Consider the following 18,188-nt stretch of genomic DNA (forward strand, 5'->3'; position numbering starts at 1 on the left):
ATTATATTATATTATTATAATAAAACATAAAATAAATGAAAGAAATAGAAATAGAAAATAGAAAGAAGTTGAAACAAAACAGATAGAAAAAGGAAAGAAAAAGAAAGGAGAAAAGAAAGAAGGAAAATTAGGGTTTCAAGGGTTCAAGCTCAAATTGATTAGTCAATTTAGTCTATTTTCTTGTAATTTTTATGTTTTCAGAATTCTAGTATAAAATACTACTTGATTTATGTTGAAATTTTAGAAATTAGTGGATTTTTAGATGTTGTTCATGTTGGATAATTTAAGTATTTGGGGTTAAATTGATAGAATTTTAAGTTAGAAATGAAAAAGGGATTGAATTGTAAAATAAATTATAAGTTTTGAATAATAGGGACTAAATTATGAAATTTTCAAACTTTGGGATTTAAGTGAAATTAGAGAGTTGAAATTAGTCAAAAGTGGAAATTGAATGAAAATATGGAATTAGTTTGGAGAAATAAAGTTAGTCTCAGTTTAGGGACTAAATTGGAATTTAGGCAAAAGTTGAATATAAATTGAAATATTCAATGTGAAATTGTGTTGTATTGATGATTTTTAATTGTTTAATTCCGTAGCTAACATTGTGCCGGAAACCTCGGCTAAAAAGTGAAAGGAAAAAGTCAACGAGGAATAGTCTGGAAATTCTGGTTTGTATTTCTATAATCCGAATTTAACTATTAAATTGTTGTATTTTGATTTAATGTTCATGGTAAGTAGTTGAGGTGAGTATATGATATTTTGAAATTGATTTGAATTGAATTGATCTTATGAATATATGTCATTATTTGAAATGATATGAATATTGATTAAAATTGAAAAGTGATTTGAAAACCCTATTAACTGTATCGGGCTCAGTCGGATATAGATGGCATGCCATAGGATTGGAAGAATTCAGAGATACTTCGACTTCAATTCGATGAGACAGTGGGTGTCAATTTATTACTTCGGATAAATTCAATGAGGTACTGGGTACCAACTTATTTCGGCATGGCCGATAAGACACTGGGTGTCAATCTATTACTTCGATTTATCTGATGAGGCACTGGGTGTCAAACTAGTGTGTTTTGGTTGGATCCGTGTATCCATCCAAGTCCGAGTCGTGTTAATAGGGATAACTGAATTAAACTGTGATATGATTGATATTGAATGATGAATTGAGATATGGATAGAAACATAAGAATTGTGAATTTATGAATTGGCTATAAATGAACAACATTGTTGTTCAAATGAATTGAGTTTACATTGTGAAAAGCTATCTGGAATAGCAAATGATAAGAATTGAATGTGTTATAAATGCTTCCCTATGAATTGATTATTTATATAACTATGGTTATTGTATGGTTTAATATATATGTTATATTAATTTACCTTTAAGCATTCGGACTATAGAAATACCACCGAGTTCATACTCAGCGTATGGTTTATTTTTCGTGCGTAACTTAAGTGGTAAAGTTGATCGTTGATTCGACATCCTCAACAATCCCGATTTCAAAACGTGGTAAAGTATACTTCTCTTGGCGATGGCATGTACCTAGGATGTCTTATGTTTGTCATTTTGAGAAATGATCGTAAATGATGTTATAAGATGACATTGGTTGCTTATATATACGTGTGTGTTATATTGAGGTTTATTATGGGATGTGTGAGTAAATGCATAAATGAGTATGATATTGGCATATTTGGGTTGAAATTGACATGATTTTAGAATTAGCTTGAATGAAGTTTTAATGGATTGTTTTGATAATAGATATGAGGGAACATTGATTAGGTTAATAAGTTGATTGTTGTGACATGTTTTAGATATATTTGAATGTATTTTGGATTGGTTGAACAATTGGTTTTTGAGTTGCTTGTTGTTAAAGATTGCAGGGTATGGTAAACTTGATGCTTAAGGTTCATTTTGAGTCCATACGGCTCACACACCGACATGTGAATTGACCGTGTGTCCCCTGCAACCTTAAAATTTTAAAATAGAATGCTCAAGTAATTTCACACTGGTAGAGACACGGGCGTGTGTCTCAGCCGTGTAAGGCACACGGCCTAGTACACGGGCGTATGGTTGGTCGTGTGATCTAAGTCAGAGAGTAACACGGGGTCAGACACGGCCTGCAACACGGCCGTGTCCTATGGTCACACAGGCTTGTCCTTTAGCCACACGGGCGTGTGTGCCCTACATCTAGGAAAATTTTTGAAATTTCACGAAAAATTTTTAGAATGCCCGATTTAGTCCCGATTTGTTTTTAACACGTGTTTTGGGCCTCGTTGGCTCATAAAAATATGATCTAGCCTCACTTCGCACCCAATTAGGCGAGGATGAGTACAGGTTTAGCAGGTTGTGAGGTGGGGATGAGGACAAAAATTAAACTCAGTCGTGGATGGTGGGGTAGGAGTAGGTATGACATTGCACCCATCCCACCCTATCCTCGCCCACCAGCATAATATAATAAGCAAATTAAAAAATAAAAATTTAATTTAATAATTATTTTAATAATATTTTATTAATTTAATAATATTTAATTTTTGTACTTGTGATAAATTTAAAAACATTTATAATATATTTGAGACATTGTTTATATTTAGATATTATGTAAGCACTTTATTTTCTAAATTTTTTAAACTTATGTTGAAGTTATGTTTTATTTATCAATTAAAAGATTACGACGACTTTTTTTTTTAAATGATGACAGTTGAAATAATATCATATATGTGATGAGAGTCTAGAAAACAAATATTTCATATTTTTTTTATACAAAAATTAGTTTATATTTATTTAACTAATACTTATATATATTATATAAAGTGGGTTGCGAAATGAATATAGCAAGAACTAAGTAGATTTGAGTACCCACGTGATGGGACAACGATGATTTATTTTGCAGGTCATAGGGCAGGAATGATTTTGGGTTTGTACCCATAACGGGTCGCAGAACGGGGATGGGTATGAAAATTCTTACCCGCATTCACCCCGCCCAATTGATATCCTATTTATATGAGCTTAACATATGACCCGTTAATAGAACTGTCAAGTGATTAAAGTTCCAAAAAAAAACATCAATATCATCATTCATTGGACTGCACTTCTTAAGTTTCAACACTAAATCTAAAACTTCACTAGGCTTGGCAGCAAATTTTGACCTTTAATTTTTGGCACCCAACACTGGATATGCCTTTGACTATATACATAAGCACACGAATGAGAAATGAAGAACCAGCAGTCTTTACAGTGACAATATTCATCCTCTTAATAAGAAAGAAAAAAACAGAAATAGAAAGAAGAAAAGGAAAGCCTCCTACTCATTGAAACAGCAATAATATACAAGAAAAGAGTTAAAAACGTTAAACAAAAGTCAAGTTTCCTTAATCTTTGAATTTAAGTTGATGGATTTGGAAAAAGCTCCATTTGATCAAACATGTCTGCTGGGAAATCATCGAAGAAGGTATCAGGGATCATAGGGTTATCAGCTTCTTCCCTTGCACCGAACCCACCGCTTCTCACCGGTTCAAGAAATGGCTGCTGCTCCACGTTCCCACTGTCAAGTTCAGGAACATCCATAGGTGCAAACACTTGTGAAAAGTAAGGGTCCTCGAATTTAGCCAACAGGTCTTGGCTTTCCAGTGATAATGTGAGGTATGGTTGGGGGTGTGGGATCTGAGGGAAGAAAGCTTGCGGTTGGGCCTCAGTAGCAGCATACGGGTTGTTCCCTATCGACATTAGCTCCAGCTGCGCCATGTTCGCATCGGTGTACAACTTGGGATTTACTAGCTCCGGGGATTGCTCCAATTTAATAATAGCCTCGGTGTTATCAAGGTAGGATGATGATGAGCAAGATTGAGCCATGGTGTATGATATTTCCTCCATTGATGAACTCAACTTTGAAGCCTTGAAATTAAACCCCCACCCCCCCCCCCAAAAAAAAAAGAAACATAACTACATATCGCACCATAAGAAAACTATTGAACTTAAACCATCTAAAGACTACTCAAGAATTAATACAATACAAGCAATTAGCAACAGTTTAGCCACTTTTTAAGCGAAGAACAGTGAAGTGAATTCTTTTTGAGTCAATTCATCAAACAAATGCATCCAATGGAATATTATATTAGTCCCCAAACCACAAAAGTGATTAAAATAATTCCAAAAAAGCACTTGAAAATTCGAAACAACCATCATGAAATTGGGGTTTACCTCAAAAACAGGAACATCGTGAAAGGCAGGGATTTCCCTTTTAAGTTTGAGTGATTTGGAAGAGGAAGAGGAGGAGGAGGAAGAGGGGGTCCCTGAATTCTGCAAAATCCTAGCCAGTCTCTTCTGCCTACTGCTCCAAAAATTCTTCACGTCGTTATCGGTCCTTCCAGGCAAATACGTTGCGATTTTAGCCCATTTGTTCCCAAACTGTGCCTGCAATTCTATCACCACCCTCTCTTCCTCTGCCGTAAACTTGCACCCACTTGGAAGATTCAAACAAACAAACAAACAAACAAAAAAGAAACTACTTGTGAATTACAAACAAGTAGTAGAGGAGAGCAGCAGAGATTAATCGATCGATATATATATATATACACACACACGCATGCTTACTTCTTCAAGTTGGGTCTAAGTTTGTTAACCCAACGAAGGCGACAAGATTTGCCAGTTCTTTGCAAAAGGCCTTTGGATCGAATGGAGCTCCATTCTCGAGGGCCATATTTCTTAACATGGTTGATCAGCACTTCATCTTCCTCTGCCTTCCATGGCCCTTTCCGTATCTGACTTATCTCTACTCGCTTTCCTTCCATTTCCCCTAATTTAACCCTACTATCTTATACCAGGGAGTCGCTATTCACGGATTTGGATAATAAATTTGGTCTTGTAATTTTCTCTTCTTTTTCTCTTTTTTTTTTTCTGATTAATGTAATAGTCTTATTATCTTTGTTTTTATGTTTCTTCTTTCGGTAATGACGGTTAAGACGGTTACTGCCACTATCCTCCGCCAATATCCCACGTTCCCAATTTTTTCCCTCATTCAAAATTTGTAATTTACGTATCTATCCTTTACTCCTCCTCTCTCTCTCTCTCTCTCTCTCTTTGATAGTTTTATGAATCACTATTCTTTTTAAGATTATATGTAGAATTACAATTAATAAATATTTGAATGAACTGTAATTACAACTAAACATTATAAAGTTTTGTAAAGTATAATAAATTAATAATAATATATTTAAAGTTAAATTAAAATAACTTTTAAAAGGATTTAAATTAAAAAAAAAATTATCAAATAGTAGAATGTATACTCACTAAAGGTGATATCAATTTGGTTGAATTTTTTAGTTTTTTTAGCTATCCATTATAATTCGACTCGGTTTAATTTTCATTTTTTCATATTAATTTTTTATTTTGATTTTATAGACTTATTTTAATAAAATAAACTTTATTTTATGACTCTTTAATATTATTTGATAAAATTTTAAAGTCTTTTAGTAAATATTTCTAAAACATAATAATTTTTCAATAACATTTAAATTATATTTACTATTTTAAATATAAAATATTTATTTTTATATTATAAAATTTTTTAAAAAAAGTTATATATTAAATAAAAAATTAAATCAATTTTTAACTTATATTTTATAAACCGGATTAGTTTAGTTAATTCTTTTGCATCCCACAACACATCAAACGGTGGTCCGCGTGTTTAACATCCAACCAATCAACGTGCTCCTAACAAGACATCGTTTTGGTCGTTGATAATGCTCTAGAATAACGTATTTTTATGTATTAATCATGTGTTTATTCTGAGCTTGATCCTACTAATTTAAGCTATTTATGTATTTTTATCTTTCAGGGACTGATTTGGAGGCAAAAGCAAAATTAAGGGACAAAAGTGCAAATTTGGAGACTGTAATAGCCCAAATCTGCCCGGGCCCGTGATTAAACAAATAAAACCAAAAAATGAATAATAAATAAATATTTATTTAACAGTCCACAGTCCATTTACAATAGCCCGTAGGCCCAAAACCAAACACTATAGCTTAACTACCCTATACCTATTACACCCCACTTAGCCCAGGACAAAAATGGCCCAACTGGCCCAGCTTGTTACACTAAGGCATGAAACCCTAGGGTTTCTGCCTTTCTCCTTGAGTTGCAAACAGAAGGTTCAAGAAGCCAAGCCGCATGACCCTTCGGTTTCTGCCGTTCCAACTACCCCATCAAGGCCGCGATTCCAGGTCCCTAGTCACGCCGAGATCAACGCCACCAGTGGACCATCGTCAGGCCTTTGCCATCGCCGGATTCTGCGCAAATACCTGCAAGACAAGACAAAGAACACGAAGCAGAAAAGGAAACACAGCAGATACATAAAGCAAGAAAAGGAAACTAAAAAGTATCTCAGCAGATCACGGTCAAAGATACAGTGGGCAAGAAATAGAAAGAAATCAGAGATTTCTTTCCCAGTTTATGTAATAGTAACAGTGGCTATAAAAGCCCGATTGAAAACAGTGTAAAGGACCCTTTTTTTTACGAAATAGAAATATACTCACAGATATTCATTCAAAAATATCAACAATCTCTCAAAAGGTGATTTAATCGCATATTTCGTGCTTTATTTTAAACATATATGAATGGTTCTAACATGTACGAGTAAGGATCTAAGGGAAAAGAGACTACCTGTGGAAGGACGAAGATTTTTAAGCCTTCAGGCCACCGTGTATGACGGCGCGTAAGGCGCGTGTGCAAGCACTGCACCGTGGCCGGAGGCCAGATCTGGGGACCTCTCTCTTCCCCTCTACAGAGTATTTCAGGATTTTTTTTAGACCAGTGTTAAAATGATTTTAAAGCTGTAAAATGGGCTTATATAGCCTCCTTGAAACGACATCGTTTCTGCTTAACTTAATAAGCTCAAAACGGTGTCGTATTAAGCCATAGGATCCGCACGTTGACCCGATTACCCGGGGAGGATCCGCATGTTTTTGAGGATTGGGTTAATTGTCCAATTGATCCTTCTACTTTTTTGTGTTTACAATTAAGTTTTATTTTATTTATGATTTAACCCTAATATCTTGTCTCAGTTATGATTTAATCCCTGAAGTAACTACTTTAAGTCTAGGTTTAAAACGCAGTCGCTTTGGGAATAGGGAAATTTTCCCAATGAGTCCCTTTTGTTTTGCACGCGTTTTAATTAAAAGCCTTAATTCAGTTTTATTTCTTTTAAATTCACCTCATAATTTTGCTGAACTTTAAATTTAGCCCTATTTTTTTATATATATATTTTTTATATATTGTTATTTTCTATTTTTTACCTTACTTTTATATTATACATTATAAGATTATTTTATTATATATATTATTATTTATTATATCTTATTTTTCACAAATTATTGTTATTATTTTACATTATTATTTTTAATATTATTATTATATCTTACTTGTATTATATATTCATTAATTATTTATATATATTGTTCTTACATATATATTTTCTTTATTTTATATTATGTTTATTATATTTCTTATTTCCTATATATTTATATTATATTTTATTGTATAACATTTATTATTTTTTTATTTTTTTACTCTTATTTTTTTATGTATATCATATATTATCTACTATATTATTTATGCCTATATTATTCATTATATTATTTATAATTTTAAATTTTGTAAATTAAATTTTATTTTTAACTCATATTTAATTATTAATTATTTATTTATTATGTATTATGTATTATTTCATTTTAAACTGATATTTTTATATTATGAATTCTTTTACATACTTTTAAACCGATATATTTTATATATAATAATTATTCTTTTATAAATATTTATATATATTGTATATTAAATACTATTTTAAAATTATTATCAAATATCATATTTTTATTTGTATTATATGTATATTTTGCTAACAATTATTCACTTTATATTATATTTTTATATATATATGTATTAATTCTTTTATGTATCTTTATATTGTATGTATCATGTGTGTTAAATGTTATTTTTATACTTATTGTTTGATGATATATTTTGTGAACATGTACATCGATATTATATTTCTTTTAAATTGTGTATCAGGCATTTCTTAATTATCGCTATATATGTTTGTATGTTTTGCTTATCCATCTTCAATATAGGTTATATGTATCTTTATATATATGATGTTATGTAATTCTAAACACGTATGCATCTAGTATATGATTTTTGTATTATTGCTATTGTATCGTTAAAATGCATGTTTTATTCGCTTATTATTGTAATATTCTATTCTATAGTGATAATGTGGTTCCTTATGCATCATTTTTTTTTAAAAAAAAAAACAAGACTCCAAAGTTTTCAAAAAAATATAAAAGCAATGCTTGGCGTTTGGAAATTTCGAGAAACTAGTGCCCTAACTTATTGGGTTGCCACTTTTCTCGTTGAGTTCGAATAATCGAGTACCCTTCTAAGTGTTTTAAATATTTTCTAAATGCAAGCCACTATCTTGGAATTTCAAAGCAATATATCCTAACTTATTGGATATAGCGTTTTGTTGTTTCGAGATAGGAATTTCTAAAAAGGGTTAACTTAGTGTCAATACTTCGATACGAGTGAACCCCCAATTTTCAAAATTAAAATATTTTTAAAGGGGACTACATCTTATAAATTTTAAATTTCCGACATTAAAGACACTTGATAATCAATTAGGTACCCATTTTTGGGCGTTACGAGGGTACTAACCCTTCCTCGTACGTAACCGACTCCCGAATCCGTTTTCTCGACTTTCGTAGACCAAAACTAATGATTTTAAAACAAAATGTTTTAAAGGTGATCCAATCACACCTAAAAGATTGGTGGTGACTCCCTTTTTCGTTTTTCTTAAAGTCGATTTCCATTTTCCAAAACTCGATTTAAAAAATGGTTTCGACAGCTTGGCGACTCCACTGGGGACTCCATAAGAGAGTCAAGCTGTGTAATTGATTATCTCTTGTCTTAATGTCGGAAATTAAAAATTTTAAAATCTAATCCTCTTTGCATTACATGTGTTTGTATTATTGCATGTGTTGCTATATTCTGATGCGCATTGCACTTGCATGACCGTTGTGCTCACACCCTTAAGTGGGAGTGAGAAACTATGCCTTCGTGAGGTTTTCGCCTCGGTGCTGGATAGTGGATCACTTTCGGGATACATCTGTACCTATGGTTTCGTGAGATTTTCATCTCCATGTAGCCATAGGGAAATGTATTCCCCTGAACTGAACTCGATTCAAATGAGCCTATAATGGGTGAGAATCGAGGAATCTGCTGGATCAGGTACCTCAAACTTTAGAACCAACCTCATATCGAAAAACTGTAAGAGCCCAACTTAGTTAGGTTTAAACTTTAGATATTACCCTTATGAATTATCGTTGAAATTTATTGATATCATGTGATACTGACTATCTCTTTTCTTTTTGTGCATGTCATGTTGCATTTGAAAGGTATCGATTCACGGTCAGTTTCTAAGTTAGGAAGTTTTATTATGGAGAACGGACTTCTTGATAGAGTGGAAGGCAACGCCAACGTCCATAGATGGTCTGAGAAAACTCAACTAGAAAAGGGAGATAGTATAGCTGTGGGATACGTGTCAGAGCTATCAGATTACACTCGTATTAGTGTCATGCAGAATAATCTCCAAGAGCTTAAGGAGATTTGGGATCAGTGGGGCAAAAAGACCAGGCAGTTATTCTACGATAATTACGGAGACTTACCTCACTTGCTCGATGTTTGGGTAGATGAGCACTTATTCTGAGCCCTTGCTCAGTTTTGGAACCCGGCGTACAGTTGTTTCACTTTTGAGGAGTAGACTTGGTACCTACTGTGGAGGAGTACACTGCCTTGCTTCGTTGTCCCAAGTTTCAAAATGATAGGATCTATTCTCGAGCTGCTTGTGTCCCTACCTTTTGGAAGAAACTAATGATTATTATTGGAATGAGCGAGCAGTGGGCCACAGCCCGAATTAAAGAGGAGGGTGAGTGCAAGTGCATTTCGTGGGACGCTTTGAAAGATTTGATCCTAACACACCCTAATGAGATGAAGAAGGTAGATGTTTTTGCCTTAAGTTTGTATGGATTAATGGTTTTCCCTAGGGCTTTGGGATATGTAGATGAGGCAACCATGGATCTTTTTCATCGACTCAGTAAAAAGGTCACTTCTGTCCCCATAATTTTGGCTGAAACATTCAGGTCTTTAGGTGCATGTAGGAGGGCTAGTGCTGGCAGGTTTATAGGGTGTGCTCAGTTACTTTTGGCTTGGTTCTACAGTTATTTTCGGTTGATAGATAGGGTGGTTTGTCGGGTCTTCTTCGAGGATTATTCACCGTTGAAAGATATAGTAGCTTCAACTAGGAGAGTTGATGTTCCAGAAGAGAATTGGATAGCGCTACTTCAGAACCTTCAGTCGAAAGATGTCGAGTGGAGGGCTCTGTGGATGATTCCTGGTGAGGTTCTTTACTGATGCGGTAGTTTTGATTGAGTCCCTCTGTTGGGAATTTGGGGTGCCATTAGTTATGCCCCTTTGCTCGAGCTGAGGCAGCATGGATTGAGACAGTTCGTACCAGCGACTCAAGGGTTGGCTCAAAGTGAGTTCGTATATAGAGGAGCCGATTACAAGAGGAAGGTTAGTGAAGTTTCTAGTGCTTGAAAAAAGACTTATCGGTTGAAAGGAGTAGTTATTAGTCCTGCAACCACACCAGAATACGTTGAATGGAAAGGTAGAAGGGTTAACGATAACATTCCTAAGCCAAGTGTGGAAGGAGCTCGACCGATAGAGGAATATTTGCAAGTAAGGCCCTCAGAGTTAGAAATTATGAAGTAGGAGTTCGAGAGAAAGAACTTGGAGTTCGAGAAGAGGATAGCAAAGCTCGAGGAAGAAAAGATGTACTTAAGTTTGGACGTCGATGTTAAAAAGATGGAGGTCCAGAAAGAGAGAAAAGAAATGAGGAAAATTGAGGAAGATCGAGATAATCTAAAGGAGCATTACAAAAGGGCACAAGTTTCCTTGAAGAGAGTGAGAGTAGGAGGATCTTCAGATCAGTTGCAAAAAGAGGTCCAAGAGGAAAAGGCTAGAGCCGAGTATTGGAAGAGGAAGTTCCAAGAGATGCAGGTGCAGAATTTGGTATTGGAGGAAGAGAATAGAGGATTGAAGACTAAGGTAACTGAGCTTGGAAGATCCCTACGTTGGCACCAAAACCATAATTCTGCGGTCAAGTTGAGGGAGCTAAAAAGCAAGGTCAAAGATTTGGAAGTGGCATTGCATGATGGTGAACTCCGAGTAGAGTAGCTCGAGGCGCAAGAAGATTATTTGAAGGGAGAGCTTCATCAGACTAGAGGACAGGTCAGAGAGAGGGATCATGTCATTAGTGAAACCATAACCCAGATTCGAGAAGTTGCTAAATATGTGCAAGACTTGGCAATTCGAGCTGATGTATTAAGTCTGATGTATTCATCATTGTCGGATACAGGACGAGAGTTAGCCCTTTTATTAGATAGAGTTAAAGCTTTGGGCCTTAGGGCGAAAGCATATTTGTAATCCTCTTATATATAAAGATATTCTTTTTCTAAATAAAATTTTCTAGATGAAGTTGAACTAGAATCAATATCCTTTTTGCATTCATGCATTTGCATCTCATGGCACTTCATCATATCGTTTGCATTCAAAGTTATAGAAAGACCCTGATTAGTTAAAGTTTACTCTCAAAAGGTAGAAAAAAAATCTGGAAATCACACATCCTTACGGCACTCGCACTAAGACTAAGAGTATGGATCAAAGGTTCGAGCAATTACAAAAAGATATGCAAGACCAAATGCAAGAGCAGTTGGCCAAAATGCAGAATGAAATGAGGGAGCAAATGCTAGAGGCTCAGAGGAACATGATGGCTGAAACGGCTCAGCTACTAAGAGCCACTGATAAAGGAAAAGCTCCCATGGCAATCACTGAAGAGGAGAATGAAGGTTATCTTTCGGGTTTTACTCCGCCTCAGGTACCACTACAAACCGAGGCACCTCTTAGAAGAACATCTGTCATCATGAGACCTCAACATGGGCCAGTGGATACTGGAATCCCCGTAAATTTCCCATCTGGGTTAGGAAATAATTTGGGTAATAGCTCGATCAACCCTATCACTCCTGACCTAGATTTGATGGAGAAGGAAAGAATGGCAACTGAATCTGCAAAACAATTGGAAGATCGTTACAGGTGGTTAGAGGAGAAGTTTAGGGTTTTGAAGGGCGCTGGCAATCATCATGGGATTGATGCCAAAGACTTAAGTTTGGTCCCAGATTTGGTGCTTCCTCATAAATTTAAGATGCTAGAGTTTGAAAAGTACAACGAGACTACTTGTCCAAGGGCACACATAACTATGTTTTGTAGGAGGATGACTGGATATGTAAACAATGATCAACTATTGATTCATTGTTTTCAGGACAGCCTAGTGGGAGCAGCGGCTAGGTGGTACAATCAGTTGAGCCGAGCAAGAATCGGTTCATGGAGAGATCTTGCACAGGCTTTCATGCAACAGTATAACCATGTGACTGATATGACGCCGATAGGATCACACTTCAAAATATGGAGAAAAAGCCTAATGAAAGTTTTAGGCAATATGCACAACAATGGAGGGAGGTGGCAATGCAAGTACAACCGTCATTGTTGGAGAAGGAGACCACCATGTTATTTATTAATACTTTGAAGGCGCCATTCATCACTCATATGATTGGAAATACCACGAAAAGTTTCGCGGATATAGTTATGGCAGGTGAGATGATTGAAAATGTTGTAAAGGGTGGTAGGATTGAGGGGGAAGTGGCTAAAAGGTCGGCCCCAATGAGAAAAGACAACGTGTGAATAGCCTCAACTCGAGAGCAGTTACAATTGGTCAACCCAAAGCTGAGCAACAAAGTACTCAAAGACAGGAATCGAGTACAAGACAGAATTCGAAGAGGATACAATTCACGCCTATCCCTGTGACGTATCGTGAGCTTTATTAAAGCTTATACGATGCACATGACATCGCTCCATTTCACTTAAAACCACTGTAGCCACCGTTCCCTAAGTGGTATGATGCAAATTCTAAGTGCGAATATCACGCGGGAATACCAGGACATTCAATTGAAAACTGTACCGGATTTAAGAAGGTTGTGGAAAGGCTTATCAAGATGGGGGTTGTGAAATTCGATAGTACCCCTAATATTGAAAATCCGTTACCAGATCATGGCAATCAAGGAGTGAATGCCATCGATGAAACAAAGAAAGGAAAAGTCAAGAAAGATATTGCTGAGGTGAAGACACTTATGAAAGTAATATGGGAGGAGATGGTGAAGAGAGGTATGCTGACCTCTAGAAAAGGAAGAGAAGGAATAGAGAACTATTGTGAATTCCATGGAGAGGTGGGTCATATGATCCAAAATTGTGAAGAGTTCAAAGCCATGGTACAAGGCCTCATGGTTAACAAAGAACTACAGTTTTCTGAGGGTAGTTCTTGTGAAGGACAAATATATGTACTTGAGAATAAACGGAAAGAAACCCACCGACTGAGGATTATTATTTCCTTACCAGGAAATAATGAAGTGGAGGCGCAAATTGAGCCCAGGGTTGTCTTTCATAGACCCAATCCTTTCCCTTACAAGGATGACAAGAGGATGCTATAGAGTTATGATTGCAGTATAACAATACCTGAGGGGGAGAGTATAGCCAGTGCATCTAGAGGTGTGTAAAATGAAGGTTCCCATACGCGGAGTGTGAAATGTTATGATGGGGGGAATATCAGAATGGAGCCCACAAAGACGAAAGATGTCGAGGTTGAAAGGAAGAAGGAGACCGAAGTACCCATCAATGAGCCGGTAAAGGAGGAAGAAGCTAAGGAGTTTCTAAACTTCCTGAAACATAGCGAGTATAGCATGGTCGAGCAGTTGCGCAAGTAGCCGGCACGTATATCAGTGTTAGCCCTACTCTTGAGTTCTGAGGTGTATCGGGATGCGTTGTTAAAGGTGCTTAACGAAACATATGTCACCCATGACATATCCGTTAACAAGCTAGACCGGTTAGTAAACAACATCAGTGCTGACAATTTCATCTACTTCAATGATGATGAAATTCCACCCGGGGGGATAGGGTCAACCAAGGCCTTGCATATCACTACTTGGTGCAAGGGATACACGCTTCCAAGTGTACTTGTTGATAATGGGTCTGCTTTGAACGTCCTTCCATTATCTAAATTAAACAGATTACCCATTTACAGTTAGCATATGAAGACATGTCACAATGTGGTGAGAGCCTTTGATGGAACTGAAAGGAAAGTGATGGGACGAATTGACATCCCTATGGAGATTGGGCCAAATACATATGAAGTCGATTTCTTGGTGATGGATATCAAGCCCTCCTATAATTATTTATTGAGGAGACCATGGATACACTCAGCAGGAGCAGTGCCTTCCTCATTGCACCAAAAATTGAAGTTAGTGACAGATGGACGCTTAATAACCATCAATGCGGAGGAGGACATCATAGCAGCGATCACCAGCAAGGCCCCTTATGTCGAGGAAAATGAAGAGGCTATCGAGTGTTCTTTTCGCTCTTTAGAAATCATTAATGTCACCTTCATTTTGGAAGGAAGTGAGGTGCTGGCACCCAAAATGTCCAGAGCCACAAGGATGGCCCTTCAAATGATGATGGGGAAGGGAGTATTGCCAGGAAAAGGGCTAGGAAGATAGTTGTAAGGAGGGGTTCAGACCCCAAAACTAAGTGAGAAGAAAGATCGATTTGGTTTGGGTTTCAAGCCAGACCATAAGCACAGGAGGCAAGAAATTGAGAAACGCCAAGCGAGAAGAAAGGTGCGTTTGAATGGAAGAGAAGTGGAGTGGGAACCGATGACATTCCCACCTATATCCAAATCCTTTAAGTCAGGAGGATTACTGATAGAGGAAAGTTATCAAGTTAATGCTGTACACAATGAGGGATCAGAACAAGGAAACCTCGAGGGCATTCGCCCTTACGAACCGGGGAGCTCTCTGAATAATTGGACTGCAGAGGACCTTCCGTAGTCTTTAGAAATTTTTCAGAGTAATTCTCGAAACATGTTTGTTACTCTAGGGCCTAGGAGTAGTAAGATTACGTTTGTGAAAAGAAGCTTATGTTCATCTATTATTATTTAAATAAAACATATCTTTTATCAATTTAAACGAGTATTGCTTTATTTTTATCAACCAATATTCCTTTAAATTTTGGCAATTCTTATTCTTTTATTCATAGTACATAAATAATCAGTCTTAGATTCATTCATTCTTTGTATATTCTTTCATACCCCCACAGGTCCCTAGATATCAATAATATGAGCGCTGATATTGCAGCTCCTAATTTCTCTAGTGAGCAAGACGTGTTTAGAGGAACCTCAGGATTTTGAAGATGTTCAAGATTGTGACATATCTCTCGATCTGTTAAGAATGGTAAAGCAAGAGGAGAAACAAATCATGCCACATAAGTAAGAGGCAATAGAGAATATAGCCCTAGAGGAAGGGAAGGAATTGAAAATCGAAACCCTAATTAGCGAAGATACAAGGCATGGTCTGGTTGAGTAGCTTCGAGAGTTCAATGATATCTTCGCCTGGTCATATCAGGATATGCCCGGATTGAGACCGACATTGTAGTACATCGTCTTCTGATAAGACAGGATTGTAAGCCAGTCCAACAGAAGTTGCGAAGAATGAGGCCAAATATCGTTTTGAAAATAAAGGATGAAGTCAAGAAGCAGTTCGATGCAGGATTCTTGCAAGAAGTGAAGTACTCCGAATGGGTAGCTAACATTGTGCCTGTTCCTAAGAAGGATGGGAAGGTACGAATGTGTGTTGATTATAGAGATCTGAACAAAGCAAGCCCAAAGGATAATTTTCCTTTACTACACATTGACACTTTAGTAGACAACACAGCGGGATATTCGTTGTTCTCCTTTATGGATGGTTTCTCAGGATACAACCAAATAAAGATGCATCTAGAGGACATGGATAAAACCACCTTCATAACCTTGTGGGGCACCTTTTGCTACAAAGTAATGCCGTTTGGATTAAAGAACGCAGGGGCAACATACCAGTGGGCCATGGTAAACTTATTCCACGACATGATGCATAAGGATATTGAGGTATATGTTGATGATATGATTGCCAAGTCGCGTTCAAAAAAAGAGCATATTGAGGTCTTGAGAAGATTGTTCATTTCAGTTGAGAAAATTTCAGTTGAAGCTCAATCTAGCAAAATGTACCTTTGGAGCTAGATCGGGAAAGTTATTAGGCTTCGTGGTCAGTGAAAAGGGAATTGAAGTCGACTCAGACAAGGTCAGAGCCATACGAGAATTACCTCCACCACGTACTCAAAAAGAAGTTCGAGGATTCCTAGGAAGGTTGAATTACATTGCTCGGTTCATTTCACAACTAACCAAGAAGTGTGATTCTATCTTTCGCCTCCTCAGAAAGCACAATCAAGGTACTTGGGATGAGGAATGCCAGAATGCTTTTGAAAAGGTCAACTAGTATTTGTTGAATGCTCTGGTATTGTCTCCACCTAGCCCAGATAAACCATTAATACTATACTTGTCAGTGTTCAGTAATTCTATGGGATGTGTGCTTGGCCAGCATGATGAGTCAGGGAAAAAGGAGAAGGCAATTTATTATCTTAGTAAGAAATTCACTGACTGTGAGATGAGATATACACCAATTGAAAAGTTATGTTATGTGCTGATTTGGACAACTCGGAGATTAAGATAGTACATGCTATACCATACCATTTGACTCATCTCAAAACTTGATCCGTTGAAATACATGATGGAGTCAACGGCTCTAAATGGGAGAATGGCGAGATGGCAAATTTTGCTTTTAGAGTTTGATATAGTATACATAAGTCAGAAGGCTATAAAAGGAAGTGCGGTAGCAGACTTCTTGGCCAGTAGGGTTCTAGAGGATTATGAGCCATTGAACTTCAATTTTCCAAACGAGGAGTTGATGTGTATAGCAATGACTGAAAATTCTTCTTGGAAGCTCAATTTTGATGGGGCTTCTAATGCAGTCAGAAATGGAATTGGGGCAGTATTGGTATCTCTGAATGGCGATCATTACCCTTTTACGTGTAAGTTGGACTTTGATTGCACGAACAATATGGCTGAGTATGAAGCATGCATCATGGGACTTCAAACAGCTATAGAGCGAGGTATAAAAACCCTAAAAGTATATAGAGACTCAGCATTGGTAGTTTATCAGCTTAGAGGCGAATGGGAGACAAGGGACCCTAAATTGATTAGTGATCAAAAGGTAGTTTTGGGGTTACTTGAGGAGTTTGATGATATCACCTTCAATTATCTCCCACGAGACGAAAATCAGATGGCAAATGCTTTAGCAACCTTGGCCTTAATGATCAATACAAATAAAGAAGAAGAAATGAAGCCAATTCAAATGAGTGTTTACGAGGCTCCAGCTCATTGTTGTAACATTGAGAAGGAAGGAAATGACAATAACCCCTGGTATCAAGATATATTGCGATATGTGAGAGATCGTAAATACCCTGAACAGGCCAGTGAAAATGACAAACGAACTTTGAGGAGGTTAGCTTGCGACTATGTCTTAGATGGAGATATCCTGTATAAGAGACGGAAAGACCAAGTACTTTTGAGATGTGTCGATGCTGTGGAGGCTAAGCTAATTTTAGAAAAAGTTCATGAAGGTGTGTGTGGGATGCATGCAAATGGGTTTACAATGGCAAGGCAAATCATGAGGTTTGGCTATTATTGGGCCACTATGGAAGGAGATTGTATCAACTACACCAAGAAATGCCATAAATGCCAGATTTATAGGGATAAAATTCATGTACCACCTTCACCTTTACAGGTTATGACTTCTTCATGGCCCTTTTCCATGTGGGGCATGGATGTCATTGGACCAATATCACCGAAAGCTTCGCATGGACATCGGTTTATCTTCGTGGTAATTGACTATTTTACAAAATGGGTAGAGGCGTCTTCTTATGCAAATGTTACTAAGTCAGCTGTAAGTCGATTCTTGAAGAAGGAGATCATTTGTCGGTATGGAATGCCTGAGAAGATCATATCCCACAATGCATTGAACTTGAACAACAAGACGATATAGAGGTTTGCGACCAGTTCAAGATCAAACATCACAATTCTTCTCCCTATCATCCA

At 36.7% G+C, this 18,188-nt stretch overlaps 1 protein-coding gene across 1 annotated transcript; it reads right to left on the minus strand.

The window, feature by feature from the left end:
- Positions 1-3,117: 3,117 nt before the first annotated feature.
- LOC107929659 (transcription factor DUO1) lies at positions 3,118-4,949 on the minus strand. Its single transcript, XM_016861148.2, has 3 exons — positions 4,601-4,949; positions 4,208-4,469; positions 3,118-3,901 (listed from the first exon to the last, which is right to left on the minus strand). The coding sequence occupies exons 1-3, from the start codon at positions 4,795-4,797 to the stop codon at positions 3,392-3,394; spliced, it is 969 nt and encodes a 322-aa protein (XP_016716637.1). The 5' UTR covers positions 4,798-4,949; the 3' UTR covers positions 3,118-3,391.
- Between the last annotated feature and the right edge of the window lie 13,239 nt (positions 4,950-18,188).

This window comes from Gossypium hirsutum, chromosome A08, assembly GCF_007990345.1.
Source record: "Gossypium hirsutum isolate 1008001.06 chromosome A08, Gossypium_hirsutum_v2.1, whole genome shotgun sequence".
Classification (NCBI taxonomy): Eukaryota; Viridiplantae; Streptophyta; class Magnoliopsida; order Malvales; family Malvaceae; genus Gossypium; species Gossypium hirsutum.

Bases quoted from the DNA above. Each gene is read 5' to 3' on its own strand.
- LOC107929659 (XM_016861148.2), bottom strand. From the start codon at position 4,797: ATGGAAGGAAAGCGAGTAGAGATAAGTCAGATACGGAAAGGGCCATGG. The intron at 4,470-4,600 runs GTAAGCATGCGT...GAATCTTCCAAG, and splicing joins CTTAGACCCAACTTGAAGAA to TGGGTGCAAGTTTACGGCAG. The intron at 3,902-4,207 runs GTAAACCCCAAT...TTTAATTTCAAG, and splicing joins ACGATGTTCCTGTTTTTGAG to GCTTCAAAGTTGAGTTCATC.